At 38.6% G+C, this 25122-nt stretch overlaps 1 protein-coding gene across 2 annotated transcripts in view; it reads right to left on the reverse strand.

Annotated features, from left to right (window-relative positions):
• GABRB3 (gamma-aminobutyric acid type A receptor subunit beta3) overlaps nucleotides 1–25122 on the reverse strand; it is a 328007-nt gene that overhangs the window by 143209 nt on the left and 159676 nt on the right. For both annotated transcript variants that reach the window (XM_040421745.1, XM_040421746.1), the window contains exon 4: nucleotides 15952–16172. In XM_040421745.1, coding sequence (XP_040277679.1) covers nucleotides 15952–16172 — 221 coding nt within the window. The remainder of the gene's footprint in view (nucleotides 1–15951; nucleotides 16173–25122) is intronic.

Consider the following 25122-nt stretch of genomic DNA (forward strand, 5'->3'; position numbering starts at 1 on the left):
CATTCAATACACAATTTACAACCTAATCTGTTTTTTGGTTCTTTTAAGTACAGAGCTCTTTTTATTTTAATGATTCACCTGCAAATGTGATTTGCCTCTTTCCCTGGGGAACTTCATGTTTAGAGTCTGAGTACTTTTATAATTTGCGCTAAAGATGAGACTATAATTCAAGTGTACTAGAGAATGATAGTATAGCAAGTACAAAATTTACTAAAATACAAGAGATTGTTATGGATACTACTCTGTCAGAATAGTCAATGTGATATGTAGTTGAATAAGGATATATAAATTATATGAGAGGTACAGATATATAGTAGAATAGCATACTTAATTTTTTCTTTGAGAGAACAGTCAATTATAGATGCACAAATCAATTCTAAAATTTGACCAGAAATTTTGGAAAACTTCTGATTCTACCAAACCAAATTTTGTGTGATCCCATTAGTGAAAATCAAGGTCAGAAAACTCAGAGACAGTGAGCAACAGTGTGCGAGAGTGAGTGTGAGCAGTACAGACTAAAGTTCCTTGGTCCTACCAGAGGAAATGATTCTGAGGGCCTGTCCTAATACATATACAGGGAAAGCGCATGTCCACTTTTAAGTAATTTTCTGTTTTCATGGCATATACACGACATCATCAATAATATTTCATAGGATATCTGGTTCTAGATGGACATAGACCAAAAAGAGTCCCTGTGCAAGAAAAGTATGTGGACTCTTTTTATGAAACTGTTTGTTGAGGGTGCAGTCTGCTCATCTGTTTACGTAAGACTGGCTAGCCCCTTTAAAACTTTCTCTATGTACTCAAAACACTGATATTTCAGAGCCAAAACTGATACAGTCTCCAATATACTGTAGTATCAATCCCTTGTAACTAAATTGCAAGCTAGTTACTAATTATAACTGAAGCCTTTTGCTATATATAGACTCAATTATGTGCCTGTAAGCCATTATATTTAAACTAACAAAAGAAAACAATGACAATAAACTTGCTCAGTAGGGGCATGTACATATGTAGGTGTAGGTGCATTTTCACAGATGAATAAAAGCTATATACAAACACAAGGTGAATAAACCTATTGGTTGTAAATGTCTAATGGTTTTGCAAATTCTTTATCTTTGAAATTATATTCTATCAGGAGTGAATAAAACAAAAAGCACAACATAGAAGCATAGAAACATATAGAAACATAGAAACATAGATTTATACAAATCCAAGGAATACACCAGAAATAGAGCTGAGGCTCAATGTCATATTAACATACAAGAGCTATTGGATAAAATAGCATATAGTAAAACCTGAGCTAAAGTATTTATCTATCAAAAGGTAACAGTTCAATAATACCATTCTCGGCTTGTACATTTATACTGTAAAGAAAGCACAGGCTCAATATGGGGGCACAAAAACAGAGTAGAAGGTAAAAAAAAATATCCAATTAAATAACTGACCACAGCTATAACATCTCTAACAATAAAAAAAAAAATCAGGAGAGGTCAATATGATACAACAGATGACACTAAGCATATAATAACCAAGAAATATGGAGAAGGGGAAAGCCCAGGGGAGAGAAACTTACCAAAGATACATTAAAAAGTGAAATACAATAAAAATTAACAATATTAATCACAATAAAAATCAACAATATTAAAAAACAGCAGAGGATAAATGGTTGATATTAGTGGTGGAAATTCAGCGGTAGACTAAAATCTAAAATAATAAAAAATCGACATAAATATAGTTCCCAATATACGAATATTTTAAAAGCAATAAATTCGAATATTCAATAATAATCGGGAGAATAATCATAAGAATATTATTTTTCACTGGTGGTAAGTCAATGCGTTTTTCACATGCGAAATATTAAATGGTGTAAATAATCGCTTGCTGCCGATGATGATAAACTTAGGACCAGTCCTTTTATACACATGAATGGATGTTCATTGCGAAATTTTTGCTGATATAAATGGTCGTTTGCTGCCGAATATAATAATCGGCTTATGGCCAGTCTTTTAACATATATGCATAGTGGTGGCCAAAGTTCCAAACATATGTAACCTTAGATGGTTTGGGCAGACAATATTTCAGCTGCTTATAAGCACAGCGGCGTCCCGCTGTATTTGTTTGAAGAGCGATCGCTTACATAGGATATGCGCAGTCTTACCAGAAGGTCTTTACACTGGACAATAAGCCCTCGACTCGGCGTACTTTCCTTTAGGATTCCGGTCTCAAGGGCAGTTTGTTCAAACTCGAATTTTCGCGCCAATAGAATTGTTTGCTGCACGCGGTCTTGATAACTTTCGTATGATAGTGCTTTCTTACTTTGGCGAATTCGTTGTTCTTATGATGATGTCCAGGCCTCCTCAGTCTGGCAATATCCTTTTTTCCTGGTGGGGGGATTAATACCAGACGCGTTTCGGGGATTTAAGACAATGACCCCTTCCTCAGTGCACCACTGTGTGAAAAACGCATTGACTTACCACCAGTGAAAAATAATATTCTTATGATTATTCTCCCGATTATTATTGAATATTCGAATTTATTGCTTTTAAAATATTCGTATATTGGGATCTATATTTATGTCGATTTTTTATTATTTTAGATTTTAGTCTACCGCTGAATTTCCACCACTAATATCAACCATTTATCCTCTGCTGTTTTTTAATATTGTTGATTTTTATTGTGATTAATATTGTTAATTTTGATTGTATTTCACGTTTAATTAAAGATCCCTTTACTTATAGAGAGTGCTCCACTTCTATTTCTTTAATATATTCACTTTTATCAGACTGGGTGTTGTCTGTTAGTGGGAGCACCTCTGCTGGATCTCCACCTCATTCTAGTGCGACATTACCTTATATCTATACATTAAAAAGTATGTATCTGTCACAAGTATTGGCATTGCTAGTTAAATGGAATCAGAGATCTGGTCTGCATAGCATTTGGCTGTGATGTGGGACTGCATAGCTCTGCAAAGTACTGTAGTATGCCATGTCTAATAAGGGTTGAGCGAATCGAAATATCCAAAGTGGACTTCGATCCGAATTTAAGGGAAAATTTGATTTGCCGCGAAGCAAATTTCCTCGTGCTTCATGGTAACTAATACATTTTCACTGAAATGGCAGTAAAAAAAAAATCTGCTCACTTTGTGCGCGGTTATGTATGATGTCACCACAGCAGCCAGTGTGATGACTCAAGCACCGTGCAAGATTTCAGTCAGGATCTTCAATCAAGATGGCCGCGGTGGCCTCTTCATGCTCAAATAGATAAGGTGAGTATTTTTTTTTTTTATTGAGTAACCCCTGAAAGCCCTCATTTTTCATCTCAGATGACGCAACCAGTGAGGGGTTCAATGATGGTCACTGTGAGCAGCGCAATTGCCAATACCCATCATTGTGCCCACTACTTACAAAGAAATGCGCTTCGTGACAAAGTAATTAATCACTAAGCTAATTTCATTGTGAAATTCAGCGAAGCAGCCGAATCAAATTTTTGTAGACTTCGCAAATCTCTAAAGACAACCTCTTTTTAAATGGAAGCTTGCATGAGTGATCACCTTGCATCCTGCATGTCTGTCTCTGACCATCTGTTACTGCTGGAATAAGCCATGTCTAGAAATTAACTGTATTTCAAAATGTACCATACATAATTGCCATTCAAATGAAAGGTGGAAGAACCAGCTCTGCTAGTAATGAATCGCTGTTACTGGCTGGCTCATACTTTTATTCACCCATATATTTACCTTGAAATGTAGTATTAGATGGGTCATATTCAAATGAATGTGCAAACAGATGACTGTTCTAAATCCACCAGAGCTTAAAGGGGACCTGTCACCTTTCCTGAAATTTCTGTTTTAGTTGCTACTTACATAACATAGTAACATAGTTTGTAAGATTGAAAAAAGACATCTGTCCATCCAGTTCAGCCTGTTGTCCTGCAAGTTTATCCAGAGGAAGGAAAAAAACCCTGTGAGGTAGAAGCCAATTTCCCTCATTTTAAAGGTGTTCTGAACTTTCATTTATCCTCTGGATAGATCATCAGCTTCTGATCGGCAGGGGTCCAACACCCGGGACCCCTGCCGATCAGCTGTTTGAGAAGGCAGCGGCGCTCCAGCAGCGCCACGGCCTTCTCACTGTTTACAGCCGGGCCGCCGGCCCACTGACGTCACGACTAGTATCAACTAGCGTGGGCGCGGCTAAGCTCCATTCAAGTGAACAGAGCTTAGCCGCGCCCACGCTAGTTGATACTAGTCGTGACGTCAGTGGGCCGGAGGCCCGGCGGTAAACAGTGAGAAGGCCGCAGCGCTGCTGGAGCGCCGCTGCCTTCTCAAACAGCTGATCGGCAGGGGTCCCAGGTGTCGGACACCCGCCGATCAGAAGCTGATGATCTATCCAGAGGATAGATCATCAGTTAAATGAAAGTGCAGAACCCCTTTAAGGGAAAAGAAATTCCTTCCCGACTCCAATCAGGCAATCAGAATAACTCCCTGAATCAACAACCCTTGTCCATTAGTCTAATAACAGATGTTAGACTTACTGATCTGTAGTTTCTGGGCTCTCTTTTTGACCCCTATTTGAATATTTTAACGCTTTCTGTCAATAAAGAGTCCTTAAACATCAGTTTACGACATAATACATAATTCTCTTAGGGGTGTATGCCATCTGGCCCTGGTGATTTGTCTATGTTAATATTTTTAGGACGCCCACTACATTTCTTCCTGGGTCAGACAGGCCACTTTCAATAGGGAATTTACTGTTACACTCTGCATTTCAACTGACAGTTCATTTTTGTCAGTGAATAGACTGGAGAAAAAAAAATGAAAAAAAATTTGCTTTCTCCTTATCGCTCTCTACAACGCCTCCCTTCACAATTTCAAAAAGATGAACAGTTCAAAAAGGATTGCGAATAACCGATTCAAAAATGTAATTTTTATAAAAAAAATTTGCAGTTGTGTTCTATTTTTTAAGATAATACATACTGTAGCTGTAGTAAGGATATAAGAAAAACAATAATAAGATATATTCTGTACTAAGACAAGAAATATAACACACCAGGTACATGATAGAATGCACTGTATAGAGAAAACTGCAAGAAGGGAGTCCCTAAGCAATTTAAATTCAAGGAGAAAGTGGTGAACTACAGTCAAGTGTAAATCTTTTGTAAATAGAATTCTGTCAATTGTTTTCGAATTAGAAATCACCCAAATAAGTTATAGTGCACTGCATATAGTATAATGCTACATTCTCACTGGTTTACTGTAAAATGAATCGTGTGATTTATTATAGAGGAATTGGAAATCAAAGTATACTGAGGGGTAAAGATTAGAACACATAAAATCTGAGCTGTCACTTTAAGTTACAATGTATACTATGTATAATTACAATAATAAATGAAGATGATGCCCAAAACTACAGATTTGAGGAATAAGTTTAGCGGATTTTCTTCTTTTTCAGTCACATGTTTATACCCTGTAGCATCTAATACATTTAATTCCCCCAAATTCCAATTTTTGGGGTTTTCAGAAGTACTGGCCTAGCTCTTAAAAGATTGAAATTTTCAGGTTCAACTATTCTTTTCAACTTTATAAAACAAGTTATCATATGGGGTAAAATAACACACTTGTACCGCTTTGAACACTAAACATCTCACATAATGCACACTTAGCAATCCAGCCCCAACTGTAGTAAGTGATGAAACCTGTACTGTAATAAAATATATAATGCTGCTTTATTACACAAATCTTTACATAAAAAAAAAAGTAAGTTGTTCTTCGTATCTGTGATCTCTCATTTAATGGGATATTTTGAGAAGATATGCAAACAATATATCATGTCAACTTCCCAAGGACGGTTCAGGACACAGATACAGCAAAAGTTTGCACTTTATTTAAATTCTATTATAAAGTCCATCTGGACAAAGTGTAGACACACTTAGGGGCATATTTATTAAGGCCGGCTTTTAATAAACCCCTATGCTGACGGTGGTTCCGCCGAAGTTAGAAGTTGTCTGAGATTTAGACCTTTTTCTACACCTGAAACAGACAGAAAATGGTAAATGAGATGGGCATGCCGGCCCATGTGCTTCCCCGCCCACGCCATGCCCACTTATTTAGACCTGGCACAGAGAAGTCACAGATCGCAGCACAACTAGCTGTTGCACCCTAATCTGCACTTGAAATACAATTTGGGGCGTATTTCAGCTTAATAAATGACCCCCTTAAAGCTTATGTATTTTGGATGTGCCAGCACCTTAATCATAGCAGAAAGTGTATGTAGCAGAAGCAACATATTTGTTGTAGGCGTGCAGTCAAACGTCTAATAAACTATCAATGCACAAATGTGGTGCAATTTGGCGCTTCCAGGATTTCTACACTTTTTTTTCCAGTCATGCTCTACAAGGGATAGGTCTTAGAGGAAAGGGGCAATGCTTTGCGCAAAAGGGTTGGAGACTAAGATGTGACATATTACACCAAAGTCGCTCCACAATTCTGGCATAAAAAGCTGTCCTAAAGTAAGCCAATAGTTGATATAGAGTCAAAGAAAGGTGTTTTTATCCCTGCACCACATTTACCATCCAGCCTGAGCCCCTGTGATAAATCAGGTGCAGGTGTAGACAGCCTGTGTAAGCTTATACCATATATAGCAGGGATCAGCAACCTTCTGCACTCCAGCTGCTGTGAAACTACAATTCCCTGCATGCAAACCTGCTCGGCTGCTCTTCTAACTCCCATAGAAGTGAATGAGACAGGATAAAAAAAATTTAATGCTGGAACCAATTCGTCGGTGCTGTCAGGCACGATGTCACAGGCAGAGAGTGTGCTATCACACAGATTTATTGATGTCTACGCGTTTCAAGGGCATATGGCCCCCTTCATCAGGACTGTATTTACATATAATACATTATAAAAAACACACTTGCATTTAAGTCCCGTTTTGGCATGCTACTGCAGGGGGAGGGGGTGTTGTTGTGGGCGGGCTTGCCCTGATTGATGTGCAGGGACGAGATCTTTCCCTGTTGCGCATACTAGACAGATGCTGGATGCGCTCGTGGATAGTGTAGGACATGCCCGCTGACGTCAGCTAATGATGCGCTGATAGTCAGAGGGTACTTGCAGTGCTCGGGCTTGGCTAGGTGAAAAGAACCTTCGCAAGTTTTATTGTCTATGCATTGTGACAGTACCCGGACTGCTAGGCAGGCAGCGCAAGCAGCCTGGGACCAATCACACATACTGGGCTAGGATGTAACCTTTATCTGGGGGAGATTAGACAGGTTTATCTGGCAATAAATAGAAAATGTAGGGGGGAGACAAATGCATCTAATCCATGCATCTAAATGGTACAAGGTGACACCTGCTTAAAAGACTAAGTATATAGAGCGCATAAAGAGCTCTAAAATTATGTTAGTTGATAAGGGTTATATATATATATATATATATATATATATATACACTGCTCAAAAAAATAAAGGGAACACTTAAACAACACAATGTAACTCCAAGTCAATCACACTTCTGTGAAATCAAACTGTCCACTTAGGAAGCAACACTGAGTGACAATCAATTTCACATGCTGTTGTGCAAATGGGATAGACAACAGGTGGAAATTATAGGCAATTAGCAAGACACCCCCAATAAAGGAGTGGTTCTGCAGGTGGTGACCTGACCACTTCTCAGTTCCTATGCTTCCTGGCTGATGTTTTGGTAACTTTTGAATGCTGCCGGTGCTTTCACTCTAGTGGTAGCATGAGACGGAGTCTACAACCCACACAAGTGGCTCAGGTAGTGCAGCTTATCCAGGATGGCACATCAATGCGAGCTGTGGCAAGAAGGTTTGCTGTGTCTGTCAGCGTAGTGTCCAGAGCATGGAGGCGCTACCAGGAGACAGGCCAGTACATCAGGAGACGTGGAGGAGGCCGTAGGAGGGCAACAACCCAGCAGCAGGACTGCTACCTCCGCCTTTGTGCAAGGAGGAACAGGAGGAGCACTGCCAGAGCCCTGCAAAATGACCTCCAGCAGGCCACAAATGTGCATGTGTCTGCTCAAACGGTCAGAAACAGACTCCATGAGGGTGATATGAGGGCCCAACGTCCACAGGTGGGGGTTGTGCTTACAGCCCAGGACGTTTGGCATTTGCCAGAAAACACCAAGATTGGCAAATTTGCCACTGGCGCCCTGTGCTCTTCACAGATGAAAGCAGGTTCACACTGAGCACATGTGACAGACGTGACATAGTCTGGAGACGCCGTGGAGAACGTTCTGCTGCCTGCAACATCCTCCAGCATGACCGGTTTGGCATTAGGTCAGTAATGGTGTGGGGTGGCATTTCTTTGGAGGGCCGCACAGCCCTCCATGTGCTCGCCAGAGGTAGCCTGACTGCCATTAGGTACCGAGATGAGATCCTCAGACCCCTTGTGAGACCATATGCTGGTGCGGTTTGCCCTGGGTTCCTCCTAATGCAAGACAATGCTAGACCTCATGTGGCTGGAGTGTGTCAGCAGTTTCTGCAAGACGAAGGCATTGATGCTATGGACTGGCCCGCCCGTTCCCCAGACATGAATCTAATTGAGCACATCTGGGACATCACGTCTCGCTCTATCCACCAACGTCACGTTGCACCACAGACTGTCCAGGAGTTGGCAGATGCTTTAGTCCAGGTCTGGGAGGAGATCCCTCAGGAGACCGTCCGCCACCTCATCAGGAGCATGCACAGGCGTTGTCGGGAGGTCATACAGGCACGTGGAGGCCACACACACTACTGAGCCTCATTTTGACTTGTTTTAAGGACATTACATCAAAGTTGGATCAGCCTGTAGTGTGTTTTTCCACTTTAATTTTGAGGGTGACTCCAAATCCAGACCTCCATGGGTTAAAAAATTTGATTTCCATATTTTTTTGGTGTGTGATTTCGTTGTCAGCACATTCAACTATGTAAAGAACAAAGTATTTCAGAAGAATATTTAATTAATTCAGATCTAGGATGTGTTATTTGTGTGTTCCCTTTATTTTTTTGAGCAGTGTATATATGTATACACCCATATATAGGAAGAATATATGTACAGTCGTGGACAAAAGTTTTGAGAATGACACAAATATTAGTTTTCACAAAGTTTGCTGCTAAACTGCTTTTAGATCTTTGTTTCAGTTGTTTCTGTGATGTAGTGAAATATAATTACACGCACTTCATACGTTTAAAAGGCTTTTATCGACAATTACATGACATTTATGCAAAGAATCAGTATTTGCAGTGTTGGCCCTTCTTTTTCAGGACCTCTGCAATTCGACTGGGCATGCTCTCAATCAACTTCTGGGCCAAATCCTGACTGATAGCAACCCATTCTTTCATAATCACTTCTCGGAGTTTGTCAGAATTAGTGGGTTTTTGTTTGTCCACCCGCCTCTTGAGGATTGACCACAAGTTCTCAATGGGATTAAGATCTGGGGAGTTTCCAGGCCATGGACCCAAAATGTCAACGTTTTGGTCCCCGAGCCACTTAGTTATCACTTTTGCCTTATGGCACGGTGCTCCATCGTGCTGGAAAATGAATTGTTCTTCACCAAACTGTTGTTGGATTGTTGGAAGAAGTTGCTGTTGGAGGGTGTTTTGGTATCATTCTTTATTCATGGCTGTGTTTTTGGGCAAAATTTTGAGTGAGCCCACTCCCTTGGATGAGAAGCAACCCCACACATGAGTAGTCTCAGGATGCTTTACTGTTGGCATGACACAGGACTCATGGTAGCGCTCACCTTTTCTTCTCCGGACAAGCCTTTTTCCAGATGCCCCAAACAATCGGAAAGAGGCTTCATCGGAGAATATGACTTTGCCCCAGTCCTCAGCAGTCCATTCACCTTACTTTCTGCAGAAGATCAATCTGTCCCTGATGTTTTTTTTGGAGAGAAGTGGCTTCTTTGCTGCCCTTCTTGACACCAGGCCATCTTCCAAAAGTCTTTGCCTCACTGTGCGTGCAGATGCGCTCACACCTGCCTGCTGCCATTCCTGAGGAGACGATCCTGGCGTTTGCTGGACTTTCTTGGACGCCCTGAAGCCTTCTTAACAAGAATTGAACCTCTTTCCTTGAAGTTCTTGATGATCCTATAAATTGTTGATTAAGGTGCAATCTTAGTAGCCACAATATCCTTGCCTGTGAAGCCATTTTTATGCAACGCAATGATGGCTGCACGCGTTTCTTTGCAGGTCACCATGGTTAACAATGGAAGAACAATGATTCCAAGCATCACCCTCCTTTTAACATGTCAAGTCTGCCATTTTAACCCAATCAGCCTGACATAATGATCTCCAGCCTTGTGCTCGTTAACATTCTCACCTGAGTTAACAAGACGATTACTGAAATGATCTCAGCAGGTCCTTTAATGACAGCAATGAAATGCAGTGGAAAGTTTTTTGGGGGATTAAGTTAATTTTCATGGCAAAGAAGGACTATGCAATTCATCTGATCACTCTTCATAACATTCTGGAGTATATGCAAATTTCTATTATAAAAACTTAAGCAGCAACTTTCCCAATATCAATTATTTATGTAATTCTCAAAACTTTTGGCCACGACTGTGGAGCTAGTGTCCAAATAATGATAATGAGCAGGTGGATTATCACGCTCAGTCCCCACGCTCTGGGGACTAAAGCTTACCCAAATATAGTATGCCAAAAAGAGCAGCACTCCAACGCAGGATAAAATAAATCCAAGAAAATGTATTCACCCATGGTGTAGCGACGTTTCGGCTCTACAATTGAGCCTTTCTCAAGCCGAGAGAAAGGCTCAATTGTAGAGCCGAAGCGTCGCTACACCATGGGTGAATAAATGTTCTTGGATTTATTTTATCCTGCGTTGGAGTGATGCTCTTTTTTGCATACTATATTTGGGTAAGCTTTAGGGATATGCATATATATATAGCGTTATATGCAAACATGCATGGGAAGAGTCAATGATAGAGATAAATGAATGAATAAATGGCTAGATAAATGGATTAAAAACAAGAAGGTCGAGAGGGGGGAGCGGGCCCTATTAAAATGATTTCTTAAAATACACAGATGTATATATATCATACAGACATTAAAAGGTATACAAGTTAATACACAACTGTGACCTATTTTTAGACAAAGAAATATATAGCAGGTAGAGATAGTAGTAGTAGTAGTAGTGGGGTCCTTATATTAGAGGACCAAAAAATATATATTACTGAGGGGGTTTTGCGTGTACAAGATTACATGTATGCATGTACGTGCATTCACATGTGCACATGCCTGCACCCACATGCATACATACGCAAATCCCCATCCCCAGTGTCTGAAAAGGGGCAAATCCAGATTAATGAGCCATATACTATATTCAGCAACACTTGTGGATAAATATAAGCATTAATAGTAAAAATACGTGTATAGGGGTGGATGTCGGTGTGTTGCTATATGAGTGTTTCGTTCATTTCATTCAGACCATGCGGGGTAAAGGTGTCGAGTTGGTGAATCCAAAAGACTTCCCGTTTTTGTAACTTTTTAATTTGATTAAATGGATTTTCTGGTATATGCTCTATTGGGGTGACTTTGATGGGGTGCTTTTCTTTATCCGGTGTGGAAGCGCAATGTCTTGAAAGACCATATTTCTGGTATTGTCGTTGTATGTTATATCTATGCTAGTTCATACGACACCAGCATTCAATCAGATATATGACGTACGTGGAGTGGCATGTCATATGTTGTTTTATGGCAAAAACCATTCCATTGTATTTTGAAGTAAAACTTATATGGTTACGAGTAATAATTTTACAGCACAGACACTGGTTTGATATGCATTTAAAGCTCCCCAGTTCCGTTCATGTTGTTGTTATTTTGGAACTATTTTCATTGATGTTGTGCTGTCTGGGTTTGCTGGGGGCTAGGATACTCTTGATGGTTGGGGCCCGCCTATAAGTAATTTTTGGGGTACAAGTGAGATGTTCTGCTAGGTGCGGATCCTGAAGTAATATGTGACAGTGTTTGGCCAGTGTCTCTTTAATATACTTATTCAAAGTACTGTACTGTGTTATGAAGTTTATATGGTCTGGTCTTTCGTGTTTCTTTATGTTTTTATCCAGGCATTCCTCTTGGGATGATGATAAACTTTTTGTTATTGCATTATTTACTAAGTGAGTAGGGTATCCTTTGTCAGAGAACCTTTATTTAAGGATGCGACTTTGCTGTATGAAGTAATTTTCATTAGTGCAATTTTGCCTTATTCGTTTGGATTGGCTATACGGTATATTCTGTAACCATTTTTATGGTGAAAACTGAAATAATGGATGTAGCTATTTGTGTCAACAGACTTAAAGTAGGTTTTTGTGGAGATGATGTTTTGGCTAGAAATATTAATGTCCAAAAATTATATTTCTGTTTTATTAAAGTGGTAATACCCCAATCGGAGCAGTTAAGTGACTCGCTGAAGTATTTAGCAGACATTTCATCCCTGTTCCATATGATGAATATGTCATCAATGTACATTTTGAAATATACAATACGGTCTTTATGGGTGGGATGGTTGACAATGTATATTTTTTCAAATTCCCGCATAGATAGATTTGCGAACGAAGGCGCTACTCGCGTCCCCATCGCGTCCCCATCGCGGTCCCCTTACACTGGCGGTATGTAGTACAGTTATATACAAAGTAATTATTTTCCAGTATGAAACGTCACCATGAAGCCGATCTTAGTTCTTCAACTTTCAGTAAGCGCAATTTACTATTTTACCATATTTGTTTATAAAACAGTACGAACCACACATGAGGTGCTGCCTCCTCTTTTTTGCCTTTTATACCCACATAGAAGTGAATGAAACATTCTGGGAGTTGCCGTTTCTGAACAGCTGGAGTGCCAAAGATTGCTGATCCCTGATCTATAGGATTAGTAAATCTCAGCCTATACCATGACCATAGTAAACATAAGTATATTGTACACACACACACATAACTAAAGTACATATCTATTCATTACATTGCCTCCATATCACCATTAGTAGATGTTACATTTTGTGCAATCAGACCACCAATGAAGTACATTGCCTATGGCTCACACTGTAATTATAAATTAAGAACCATGATACGCCTAATAAAAATATTACAATACAAGCTATTCATGTGTTATACACACAAATTATATAGCTTCTGCTGGAATTAGTAAAAAAGAACAGTGTTTTTTCCCCAGAAATAGTTGTCCATGGGCTGTGTCTGTTATTGGAGACAATCCCCCTTCAAGTGAATGGGACTGAAATGCAACACCAAAAACAGTCCAAGGGGATGCATGTTTCTGGAAAAAAAGGAAAAAGAAAAGCAGACTCTTTTTTTGTAATCCTGGATAAATCCCATGCTTCCTAGGCTTAATGGTAATGCACAAGGCATATAAAAGGTTATTGCAGAGACATTCCTTTTAAGCTCATAAGATGTAATTGGTCCCTAACACTATGGCTGATTTTCATTTAATGAACTCAGGTGGCACCTAGCTCTAGAAATCCATGACCAAGCAAATCCCACCATGCACTGCTGCAGAAAAAACGGAGGTATAATCATAAAAGTAATCCCCATCAGCCCTCATAAATGTTCTACCAATTGATTTGTAAGTTATTGCTTTCTGAAACATGAAAACCATGCTGAAAAACTGCTGACGAGCATTGACCAGCCATACCCATGAATAGCCACATAGAGCAAAAAGAACCTTTCATTAATATTGTTTTTATTGTAGATCATAATAATAAACTTCAATTTACAGTCACATAAATATTTTAGGTCTGCACACTACAATGATGTTAATGGGGTTGTGCAATGCATCAATATCAGATCTGTGGCGGTCCAACTCCAAGCACCTCCTCAATCAGCTGTTTGAAGAGACTGCAGCACTCGCGCGAGGGTTACTTTCAAGAGTACATGAGCATTGACTTCTTTGTAGAGGCGGCACAGTGTAATTACAACTGCACTGATGCTAAAAGTTAGACGGCAGTGAAGAGACCGCAACACTTGAGCAAGTGCCGCTACCTCTTCAAACAGCTGATGGGCAAGGTACGTAGAGTTGGACCCCACCAATCTGATATTGATGACCTATCAAGAAACCCATCTTTTACTAATTGGTCATGGCAAGTCAGGCATACTGGATCATAGTGAAAATTTGTAACAAAAAAACACATTTTTATGACTAAAGGGAATCTGTCTCCTCCAGCAAGCCAAAATAAGTATGATAAGACATACACAGACAACCTGCCACTGAGGAATTTGCATGACGATACATCCCCTCCATGTACGTCCACAAACAGGTCATGTAATGCATTGAGGGGACTTTGGTGTGTGATACTTTTTCTTAATATGCAAATTAAACCTTTGGTGCAATGAGGGTGTCACTAGTGCTCCTATTGCACTCTGATCCTTTCTGGGGCCGGCCCCTGCCTCTCTGCTTCACCACTGGTCTGAAATGAGTGGAGCTCATGGTGACATGCTGGTGACAGATCCCCTTTAAGAATGCCTTCTACTCTGGTGGACTATTAACCCCTTAATGACCAGGCCTAATATAGCCTTAAAGAGGCTATGTCACAATACTATACAATGAATAGTGGATTTTAAATGATCATGCCCACAGTTATTCCATGTCCACAGTCATGGACCATGGCAAGGATTAACAACCAAGATCATCACTTCCTCTAAACCCAGCTGTAGGACTGGAGCCTGCTCTAAAAACCAAGCTTAGTAACGGCAGGTTTCTACAGCAGGAGTGCTCTGGGAGCCACAAATCTCTCTCCACTGCACCAACACCAAAAGATGTTGGTGAAAACTTAACATCTACACCTTTATCCATCAAAACACAGTAGGCAGTTATTAACCCTTTCAAGACAGAGTGGTTTTCTGTTTTATTTGTTTTCATTTTTACTCCCAGCCCTCCCAAAGCCTTAACTTTTTTATTTTTTCATTTACATAGCCGTATGAAGGCTTGTTTTTTGTGGGACAAGATTTACTTTCCAATGGCACCATTTATGGTTGCATAGAATGTAGTGGGACGCGGTGTGTGGTGTGTATGACATTTTGATCAATTTTTATTCACTATTTTTATCCGTATTCGATACAAATTTTTATATTTTAATAGTATCAGTGTTTTCACATGCCTCAATGCCCATTATTAATGTTGAGTGAATCGTACTGTATCTGAAGTGGAATTTAAATTTCAGGAAAAAATTGATTTGCCACAAAGCCGAATTTCCTCTCGCTTTATAGTAACAAATCAATTTTTCCTAAAATGGTGGCTGAAATGTCCCAGATGCCATGGTCACATTTGACCATGGCATCTGAGGGGTTAAATGTATGCCATTGACGTTATCATTGATTGCATATATTAGTCCCAGGTGTTTGCTGTTTAAAACGAGCAGAATGGGCGCCATTTTTAAGAGTAAATATATCAATCTTCTCAGCTCCTTCTGCTCTATAACATGCTGCCTGCAGCTTGCACTGCATTTTCATGGTGCCAGGTTCCCTTTACAGGTTAAAAAGCAGTTAACATACTTTTTTGGTTACAGTATTCTCCCTTACTGATTTTGCTGACCTGCAATCATCTGGCAAAAGACGACGCACATCCTTTTTCATGCTGCATGAATTGCTTGTGATACATTAGTAGGATCCAGGAACAAACGATTGAGTTTTATGTTTGAAAGTGTTGAATCAAGCACATGAACAGTAAATAAACAGGTTAACCAGAAAGTGTCCACAAGAATAATAATAAAAAGGTAACAACAAAATTCAGAAAATTATAGAGATTGTTTCTAGAATGCACCACACTGTTAAGTAAGCCACATAAAAAGTTGTCGTAAATAAAGTTACTAAAACAATAATCATTCTAGGGGTAATTAAACGTTACAGCTCATTTCATAGACGACCAATTGTTGTAATATATAATGTTTTCTTATGGTACCATATATCCACATTATCAAAGGCTTGCTTACCTTAAACCATATAAAACAGTCCCATCGGGATGAAGGCGGATCATTCGATTTTTTACTGTAACACCATGTACAAAAGACTTTTTATCATTTAGAAAATAGGTGTCAGGAACCCACAGTTGATCTGCCACTCGGTTGTCGAGCGTGAGGTTGAGGGGGATTCCTGTATAAGCTAATCTCTTGTCCCTCCAGTACTGCTGAAAATACATTGTTAAAGTATAATCCTGTAAAGAGAAAAGCCATAACATTTAGTGCTTAATATGCGTTCACACAATTCCTAATGCAAATCCCAATATATTTTACTACGTATCTGTACATGATCTAGTATCTTAATGCAGTTTTTTTGCAATTTACAATGTTTAAATTTAGTCTTGACACTTTGAAAAAATACTATTTACTACATAGCACTTCTCTCATTCTATGCAATAGTGTAAAGAGCAGTACTTATACAATTTATATGGAAAGCTAATTAAAGCTATACTTTTAAGATGGTAATGATGTTTTTGGTTTTCTAAATTTGTGGTGTTTGTTCTCATTTTTGCCTAAAATATGTTGATTTTTCCTGTATTCTGCTGACAAACATGGATCTAGAATCATGAAATCTAATGACTGTGCATATTAAACTGGAGGCAGGTGCTCCACAGGATATTATTGACACACATAGGACCATCTATTAACAGCATGGCTATAACACAGCGTAGCTCACTTGAACTGGATTCATACATAGATATGTACAAAGCAACTGCAAGTTTTCTCATTAGGCAGTAAAGCTTAGAGAACAGCTCTTTAGAAGAAAGTTTTATTAATTCTAACTTTTAACATCTTTCATTGAACATAAAGGCATATGTCTACTTAGATATATGGTAGAATACAATTCTATACTAAAATACTTAATTCACTTATACACTCACACAAATAAGACCCCCTTCACATATATCCAGGCCTCTGACATGAATCACCCCATATTCCATACTAGGGGCTTATTCACACATTCATGAACCACAGACATGTGCTGTCCATGTTCTCCATGGACAGCACACATATCCATTGATTTGAATGTGTTTAGTCACAGATCTTTGTCAGTGGAGAAACAACGGAAGCATGCACTACTTTGGTATGTGGTATGGACTACACGCGCCCATTGAAGTCTATGGCTCCATGAAAACCATTGAGAGAATATGAATGGCATCCAAATTCTGTCATTGGTTTTCACTGGCGACTGGTAGGAGATGTTCTGGAATTCTTTTAAGATCAGCAATGCATGTGGAATATGGATGACACGGAGAACAAAAGAGGTCACACAGGCCATCAACAGACCCTTCACAGATATCTTACCAGATGAAACATTGAATAAGGCTTATGTTGAATGGTCTAAAGTATTTTGTCTTCATAATAATTTATTTTATATGCAGTGTTTTGTTATTCAAATGTTACACTTTTATATACATACTTTAATATTATTTTCTGCCTCTGTTCACACTATTCCCATCAGCACTGCTGAGAGGATTACAATCATACTTCATACTCTGCATCCTGATATATATATATATGAAAAAACTGCTATACAACAGCTAAAAATTGCTCAACAGAAAAGACAAATACAGAGGTAACTACTATTGTGCACATGCCTTTCTATGTAGTATCCAGGCACACAACGTAATGGCCCTGCATCCTCATTAAAAATAATATGTCCTTAACAGGGAGAAGGATTAGAATTACATGCATTTCTTTGACACAGGGTGTTAAGTACTAATGCCAGATTTACTACCTAATTACCACTAGGTCTGTAACAATGACTCTTAAAGAGGAGGTAATTTACACTATTGAGCCTCATTTATTACAGTTGCCTAACAGAAAAACTGCACAGCTGCACCATAATTGGCTGTTAGGGCTTCCATGTAAGCAATTTTGATAGATGAGGCAAAATACAACAACAACAATTGGCCTATATGACAAGTGCCAAATGTATAATGGGTGTTCGGTCACTTTTAAAACCCTGTGAAAAAGACAGGGTTAGCTCAGTGGTTAGAACTGGTGCCTTGCAGCGGTGGAGTCCTAGGTCCAATCCTAACCTAACCTAATACCGTAGCATTTGTCATGTGACACCCTATTGGCATACAGTAAGCAACAGTATTACACAACATATATGTGGTGGGTCAGCACACAGGACACTTCCATGAGATAACTACATTGAAATAATGGTGAAAACCATTGTGGCTATTGCAATAACTACTTTACTGTATGTGTGTTTACATGTCTGCTTGTCTCCAGGTGATTTGTAATATGGCTGCCTATCTCTAGGTGATGTTGTCATGTTGTTAATAAAGTTAACTGTAAAAATAAATTACAAACGCAACACATACAGGGGAGACAGGAAGATGCTAAAAGACATGAAATGCTGCTGCAGGCAGTATTGCTGTATATACTGTATTCATATGTTGTGCATTTCAATAAACTTCTATTCACTTGTTAGATATCTGGACAGTTAAAATTAATGCCAGAGATCACATTAAAGGATCGAGGGTCACATGACTGAAGCCATGTTTAGTCCTATCTCCAACAGCTGCATTTTACAGGACTAAAGTGGGCATACAATTTTTTCTTTACAGAGAGGCTATTGTACAAACATAATACAGGTCCTCGAGCAAAATTTTAAATACATGTGTATTAGAAAATTGTATAACTGCCTAATCTCTAAACAAACAAATTTAATAGTTAACACCGGACTACCTCTATAAAGTGGCATTGGGTATTCATAACAATACTGACAAATGTAGGCGAGTGTAAGTTTACAATGGACGGATTGATCATATAAATGTAGTAAGCAAAAGCAAAACTGAGTTAATATTTGTAAGAGAGGTAAAGATATCCTTTTTTATTAAAGCTCTTTTCACGCTGCATCTTCAGTGTCCTCTGAAAGGAAACCACAATTTCATGTGTTTAATGAATAACAATGTGTGAAATCAACCACCCATAGGAACCCATGTTTAAAAAAAACATACACTGTGATTATACTTTTTTGTACTAGATGCCTCTGTATAGAATAGCACAGTTTGCTGCACCACTCCATGCTTAATAAAATTGGAAACAACCGCAAAAAACTTTAAGTCTAAAAGAACACTCTTTTAGCGTTTGTAGGTATAATGGGGGTCTGTGGGTTCATTTAACTTATGCATTGGGAGCTTTCATGGCACATATGGCAATCGTACACTGCAGTGCACTGCGATGCCTAAGAGACAAATATATACTATCAGGCCTTCCAACATAAGTGAATAATAACACAACAATGTCATTTACTTTTCCCCATTTCCGTCTACAAAATTTCTTAATTGCCTAAAAACTACAAAAGAGTCCTGGAATTATTTGGAGAACTAAAAAGAAGTCACAGCTCTGAGCTAAAATAACTCCCATTAATTATTTTCCAATAATACCTAAAGAAAATAGTTTCTGTTTTAGGATTAAAAGTTAAAATTAATGTAAACAGGCAAAAGGAAAAAAGATTAAATCCACCTTATTTCAACTCCAAAATTAAAAATTGTTTAACCATGTAACCTCATGCAGGTTGATAAATCAATCAGGAGTTTATAAGCAACAAGCAAAGAAGTGTAATGAAATTCACTTATCAAGGAAACAAGTGTAAACCCATAGAAAATAAAAATCTCTTCTATAATCTTGTTAGTGGCAATGGCTAGTGCACTTTTATTGGAAATGTAACAACGTCTTGAGTTTATATAAATTGTTAAGGGTACTTTCACACTAGCGTTTTTATTTTCCTGCATAGAGTTCCGTCCTAGGGGCTCTATACCGGAAAATAACTGATCAGTTTTATCCTAATGCATTCTGAATGGAGAGCAATCCGTTCAGGATGCATCGGGATGTCTTCAGTTCAGTCTATTTGACTGATCAGGACAGAGAAAATACTGCACCATGCTACGGTTTTATCTCCAGCTAAGAATCCGGAACAGTTGCCGGAATGCCGGATCCGGCATTTTTTTGCATAGGAAAACTTGCCGCAATGCTGGATCCGTCCTTCCGGTCTGCGCATCCGCAGACCGAAAAAAAATGTCAAAAAAATTAATGCCGGATCCGTTTTTCCGGATGACACCGGAAAGACGGATCCGGAATTTCAATGCATTTGTAATACCATGTAGTAGGAAGCAGAAAACAAATTCCAAATGGTGTTGAATTGAGAAAAAACGCAATTCTGAAAAAGCTTTTTTTTTTTTTTTTTACACTGTACATTATGCGGTAAAATTGACCTGTTATCTTCATTCTCCAGGTCAGTATGGTTTCAACGATACAACACTTTAATACTGAAAACAAAATTAAATCCTTTGAGAAAAAAATAAATAAATGATAACCATATTCTGACCCCTATAACTTTTTTGTAGTTATGTGTATGAGGCTGTGTGAGGGCTAATTTTTTGCGGGACGATCTGTTCTTTTCAGTGATACCAATTTGAAGTGTGTGGCACTTTTTGATTAATTTTTATAAAAAAATTATTGGGTAGTTGAAGTGACAAAAAATGGCAAATTGGCTGTTTTTATTTTTTTTACCGTTACGCCATTTGCCGTATGCCATTACTATTGTTATATTTTAATTGTGTTTTTGCATGCGGCGATGCCCATGATGTTTATTTTTTTATTGGTTAAGTGTTTTGATTTTAAGGAAAGGGGGGTGATTTAAACTTTTAGTTTTATTTTTTATATATTGGTAAAAACTTTATTTTTATTAATTTTTTTACTTTTTTTTAATTAATCTTGGGTGACAATAACTGGCAATCTGGCGATAGTGTTTATTGATGGCTAAACAGCCATCATTGAACACTTAATTTGCATTATACCAATACAAGGCTGCCACCTAGTGTCCTGTATTGGTATATTCATCTAATTGACTCTGAAGCCTGCTTGAGGCTTTAGTCAATTAGCACAATGCATCTGAAGGGTAAGATTTATGCGATCAGCCTTATGGCTGATCACATACATGTGCCACGGGTCTCTGCTATTTAAAATAGCAGAAACCCCGCGGCTAAGGCGCCCGCTGCACGTGGTAACAGGCGCCATGTTTGGGGACCAGACCTCCGCCATACATGTACGGCGGAGGTCCTTAAGGGGTTAAACAGAGTTGTAGCAAGTCTGTCTTTTACCTGGGATAAAGATTCTGTTCTAATAGAAGTTTCAAATAAATGAGTTAAAGCACCTAATAAAGATATTACCAAGCAGTTCAGGGTATTTATTTTTTTATAATCTTGCTGTATATCTATCTATCTATCTATGAGGATGCATTACACATAACCATGGCACTTCATGGTAAGGCTAGAGCTACACAGTGATTGCTGGATTATTTGAATTCAGTGTCCAAGTTGCGATGTGACCCTATTTATTTCCTTTATGTTGTGTGACTGGACTGCTACACAGCTATCTTTGGCCGCTCAATGCCAAAGTTGCTGTATTGCCAACCTTGAACTTGAACTGGGCCCCATACAACCACTAGCACCTTTAGTTCAGTACAGGTGAGAAGACACATGGAACAAAATGAAGACCACAATAATCATGTGTTAATTTTGTTCCCTTAATCTATCCTCCCTTCTTTGGTCTCTTAGTGATCTGTATTCAGTTTCTCATGGCCACCTGTAGGTAGCCCTTTGCTTGATGGACCCTATACCAACTATTACTGGGAATTTACTTGCTACCTTAAAGTATACTTATGTGTGCATTTAAGGCTTCAAAGGAACTAGAAAAACCTACATAAAAGTATACATGCTGTAATGAGGAGTTTGACTAGGCTTCTTAATTGATACTGTACTTTTTGCATAGTAGCTTATACCGATCTGATCTGTTAAGTATGATGATTGTAAAGTCAAATTGAAGAGTAATTTTCTTTAAACAAATTTAAGTTTCTATCTTTACCACCTTTACTTCTCCACTGTATACCCTAAATGGACACTGCTTCAATAAATAGTTATTGGATTTAATGGTCAAACTTTATGTAGGTTGGACAGGCAAGGTTATGGTATGCTATATATCGCTGTTTTCTAATTCAATGTCCAAGCCCTTGGCATTGTAGGGCAAAACTTACCAATAAAGACTTTTTTTTACATGAGCATCTGCACTGCCAAAATACATCCTGTGTATTCCCAGTGGAGCAGACTCTCTGAATAAGTTATCAAAAGCAAAATCATTCCAAATTAAACATGGATGTGCAACAGGTACATAGATGTGAGGAATAAAGTTTTTATTTTATTTTTTATATATAATGTCAGTTCTTCTACTGATCTGACTAACACAATGTCTCCATGACAGATTGTTTTATAAATTCAAAAGATTTGAGAATGAATATGCTTACTAAGTGAATAAATATATTTATTAAGTGTGATTAAATATAAGGTAAAATATAAGGTAAAACAGACAAATCACATACAGAATAGTAAAAGTAAATAACAATCACTGGCCTACACATGCAGTATGGGGTGTGACTCCGGTCACCATGTTGTAGCACATAGACAACACCCCAAGGTGTTCAAGAGATAGGGATAGATTAATTCATCCTATAAAAAAAATCAGCATATTTTTTTTGCTCAAATCCCACTTCTGACACCAAGGGACACATTTATTAAGACCAGCGTTTTAGACGTCGGTCATAATAAGCCCTATACCTGGAGGTGGATCTGCAGGCCTCTTCATATCTTTGGCAGATCCACCGCCACTTTTAAATGTAAGATAGATTCCTAACTGTATTAGATTTAGACCATTTTATACACCTAAAACAGGCATAGATAATGGTAGATGAGATGATCCTGCAGGCCATTCTGTTTCCCCGCCCATGCCACACCCACTTTTTTTGACCTGGCGTGAGCAGGGAAACTGTCCTTTGCGCCGCAATCTGCGTCAGGATTATGCCTAATTTAGGTGTATTTCTATTTAATAAATGACCCACCCAAGTGTTTCAAAACATGAATTCTAAAGATTTGAGAATGAATAAGCTTATGCAGGCTAAGTGAATATAATTACTAAGTTTGATTAAATATAAGATAAAACAGACAAGTCACATACAGAATAGTAAAAAGTAAATAATCCTCACTGGCCTAAATATGCAATATGCGGTAGTACTCCGGTCACCATGTTGTAGCACATGGACAACACCCGAGGGTGTATAAGGGATAGGGTAAATCAATACTTACATTCTACATAAATTGAAGTCTTCAATGGAGTGCCACCTAATTGCTGGTGCAAACCAGAGTTATACCTTTCAGCCACTCCTTCAGTGTGCAGCACGCATGTCTCTGAGATCACTCAGGAATGTGGTCTTATCAGCACAATGGGTACTAACTATCTTTAACCCACTACATTACAAGTAAGACTTTATTACACAGAACATTAAAGGAAATGTCCCTCTCATTGGCCCCAGCTATGGCACAGTATATTCAATGTATCTTGTCTTTGCAGTCCATGAAATACAGGATGTTACTCCAGTCTTTTATTTATGTTTAGTCCCATTTAAGTGACAATGGTACAATATTTTCTGAAAACTAGGGGTACCCACTGTATTCATCATAATGATTTCATACTGAGACGTCTTGAGTTTGTTTTAAAACACAATTACTTTCTCTTTAACTCCAGGTACTTCCACCAGCTCAGGGGCACTGCTATGGGCAGTGCCTGTGTGCCAACTTATTCAAATCTGTTCCTGGGCTGGTGGGAGGATACCCTGGTTTTTATTGAGGATAGCAAATGGGCTTCATCTATCAGCTTTTGGGGTCGCCTCATTGATGATGTTTTCATCTTATGGAGTGGCACCAGGGAGGCCTTTTTGGAATTTATTGAAGAAATCAACACTAACAACATTGGGATGCATTTTACTTTTGAAATTAATGGACAACACATGACATTTCTTGACCTTAATATTTATCTTGAATATGGCCAGATACACACAAACATTTATAAAACCCACTGCAACCAATAGTCTTCTTAGGTGGGACAGTCATCACCCACCAAGTCTGTGGTATACCCATGTATGTGGTATACCCAAAGGACAATATTTGCGCATACGCAGGAATTGCTCTAATGTGAATACCACCGTCAGGCCAAGGATTTACAGGGCAGATTTTTAAGAAGGGGATATCCACCAAGAGTACAGTACTTCAGGATGCCTTTAAAAATGCCCTTACCAGGAATAGGTCAGATATAATGGACCCTCAATCTGACATGCAGAGGGATAGTATATATGCCCATAAAAAGAGGAGTCAAATCAACTCACTCAGATCGTAGGTACTTTTGATGATTAACACAAAAAAATATGAGGGATCTTATCTAGATATTGGGATCTCCTAAAAATGGACCCAGATATAAGAGACGTTATATCAGATCATCCGGCAATTACCTTTAGAAGAGGAATATCCCTTAAAGATAGTTTTGTACGCGGTCATTATGAACCTGTCAGCAAACAGGGTATTTGGTTATTGAGTAAACCCTGTGGTATGTATAGGAGTGGAGACTGTATTGTTTGCCCATATATTTAGCCTACCTAGAGCTTTATTAGTACAGTCACACAAAAAAATATGATATCCGGGAATATGCTAATTGTAAAAGCATGGGGGTAGTCTACCTGTGCACTTGCACCTGCCCACTACAATATGTGGGAAAAACTATAAGGGAAATATGGAGACGCATAGGGGATTACTTAGGTGACATAAGACATAAGAGGGACACCCCCATTGCATGACATATTCAAGAAAAACATTCAGGCAACTCTAGTGCCTTAAAGTTCTGTGTGATTGAAGTGATACATCCTTCTTATAGAGGTGGTGATATACTGTAGAAACAACGGAACTTCAAAAAGAAAACAAATGGATGTACAGACTAAAATCTGTGAATCCATTAGATCTAAATGACACCTTATCTTTTGTCAGTTTTTTATAAATAATTACTAGGGACGCTTCCAACATTGGTTTACATTATAATTTGGTCAGTCTTTTCTGAGAGCTGTGTATTTGACCATAATTGGTCTAACACTAAAAGGATATTATCTAGGTGGGGCATATCTGGAGTCGAGTCATTAGTCAGTTGACATTGCTCCCCCCTTTTGTTCCCCCAATAAATTAAACCCACAGTGCCAGTTTGGGGGATGGTGGGTGAGAGATATCCTTTTTAACTCCACCTACTATTGGACTACAC

This window comes from Bufo bufo, chromosome 3 (assembly GCF_905171765.1).
Source record: "Bufo bufo chromosome 3, aBufBuf1.1, whole genome shotgun sequence".
In the NCBI taxonomy this organism is placed as follows: domain Eukaryota; kingdom Metazoa; phylum Chordata; class Amphibia; order Anura; family Bufonidae; genus Bufo; species Bufo bufo.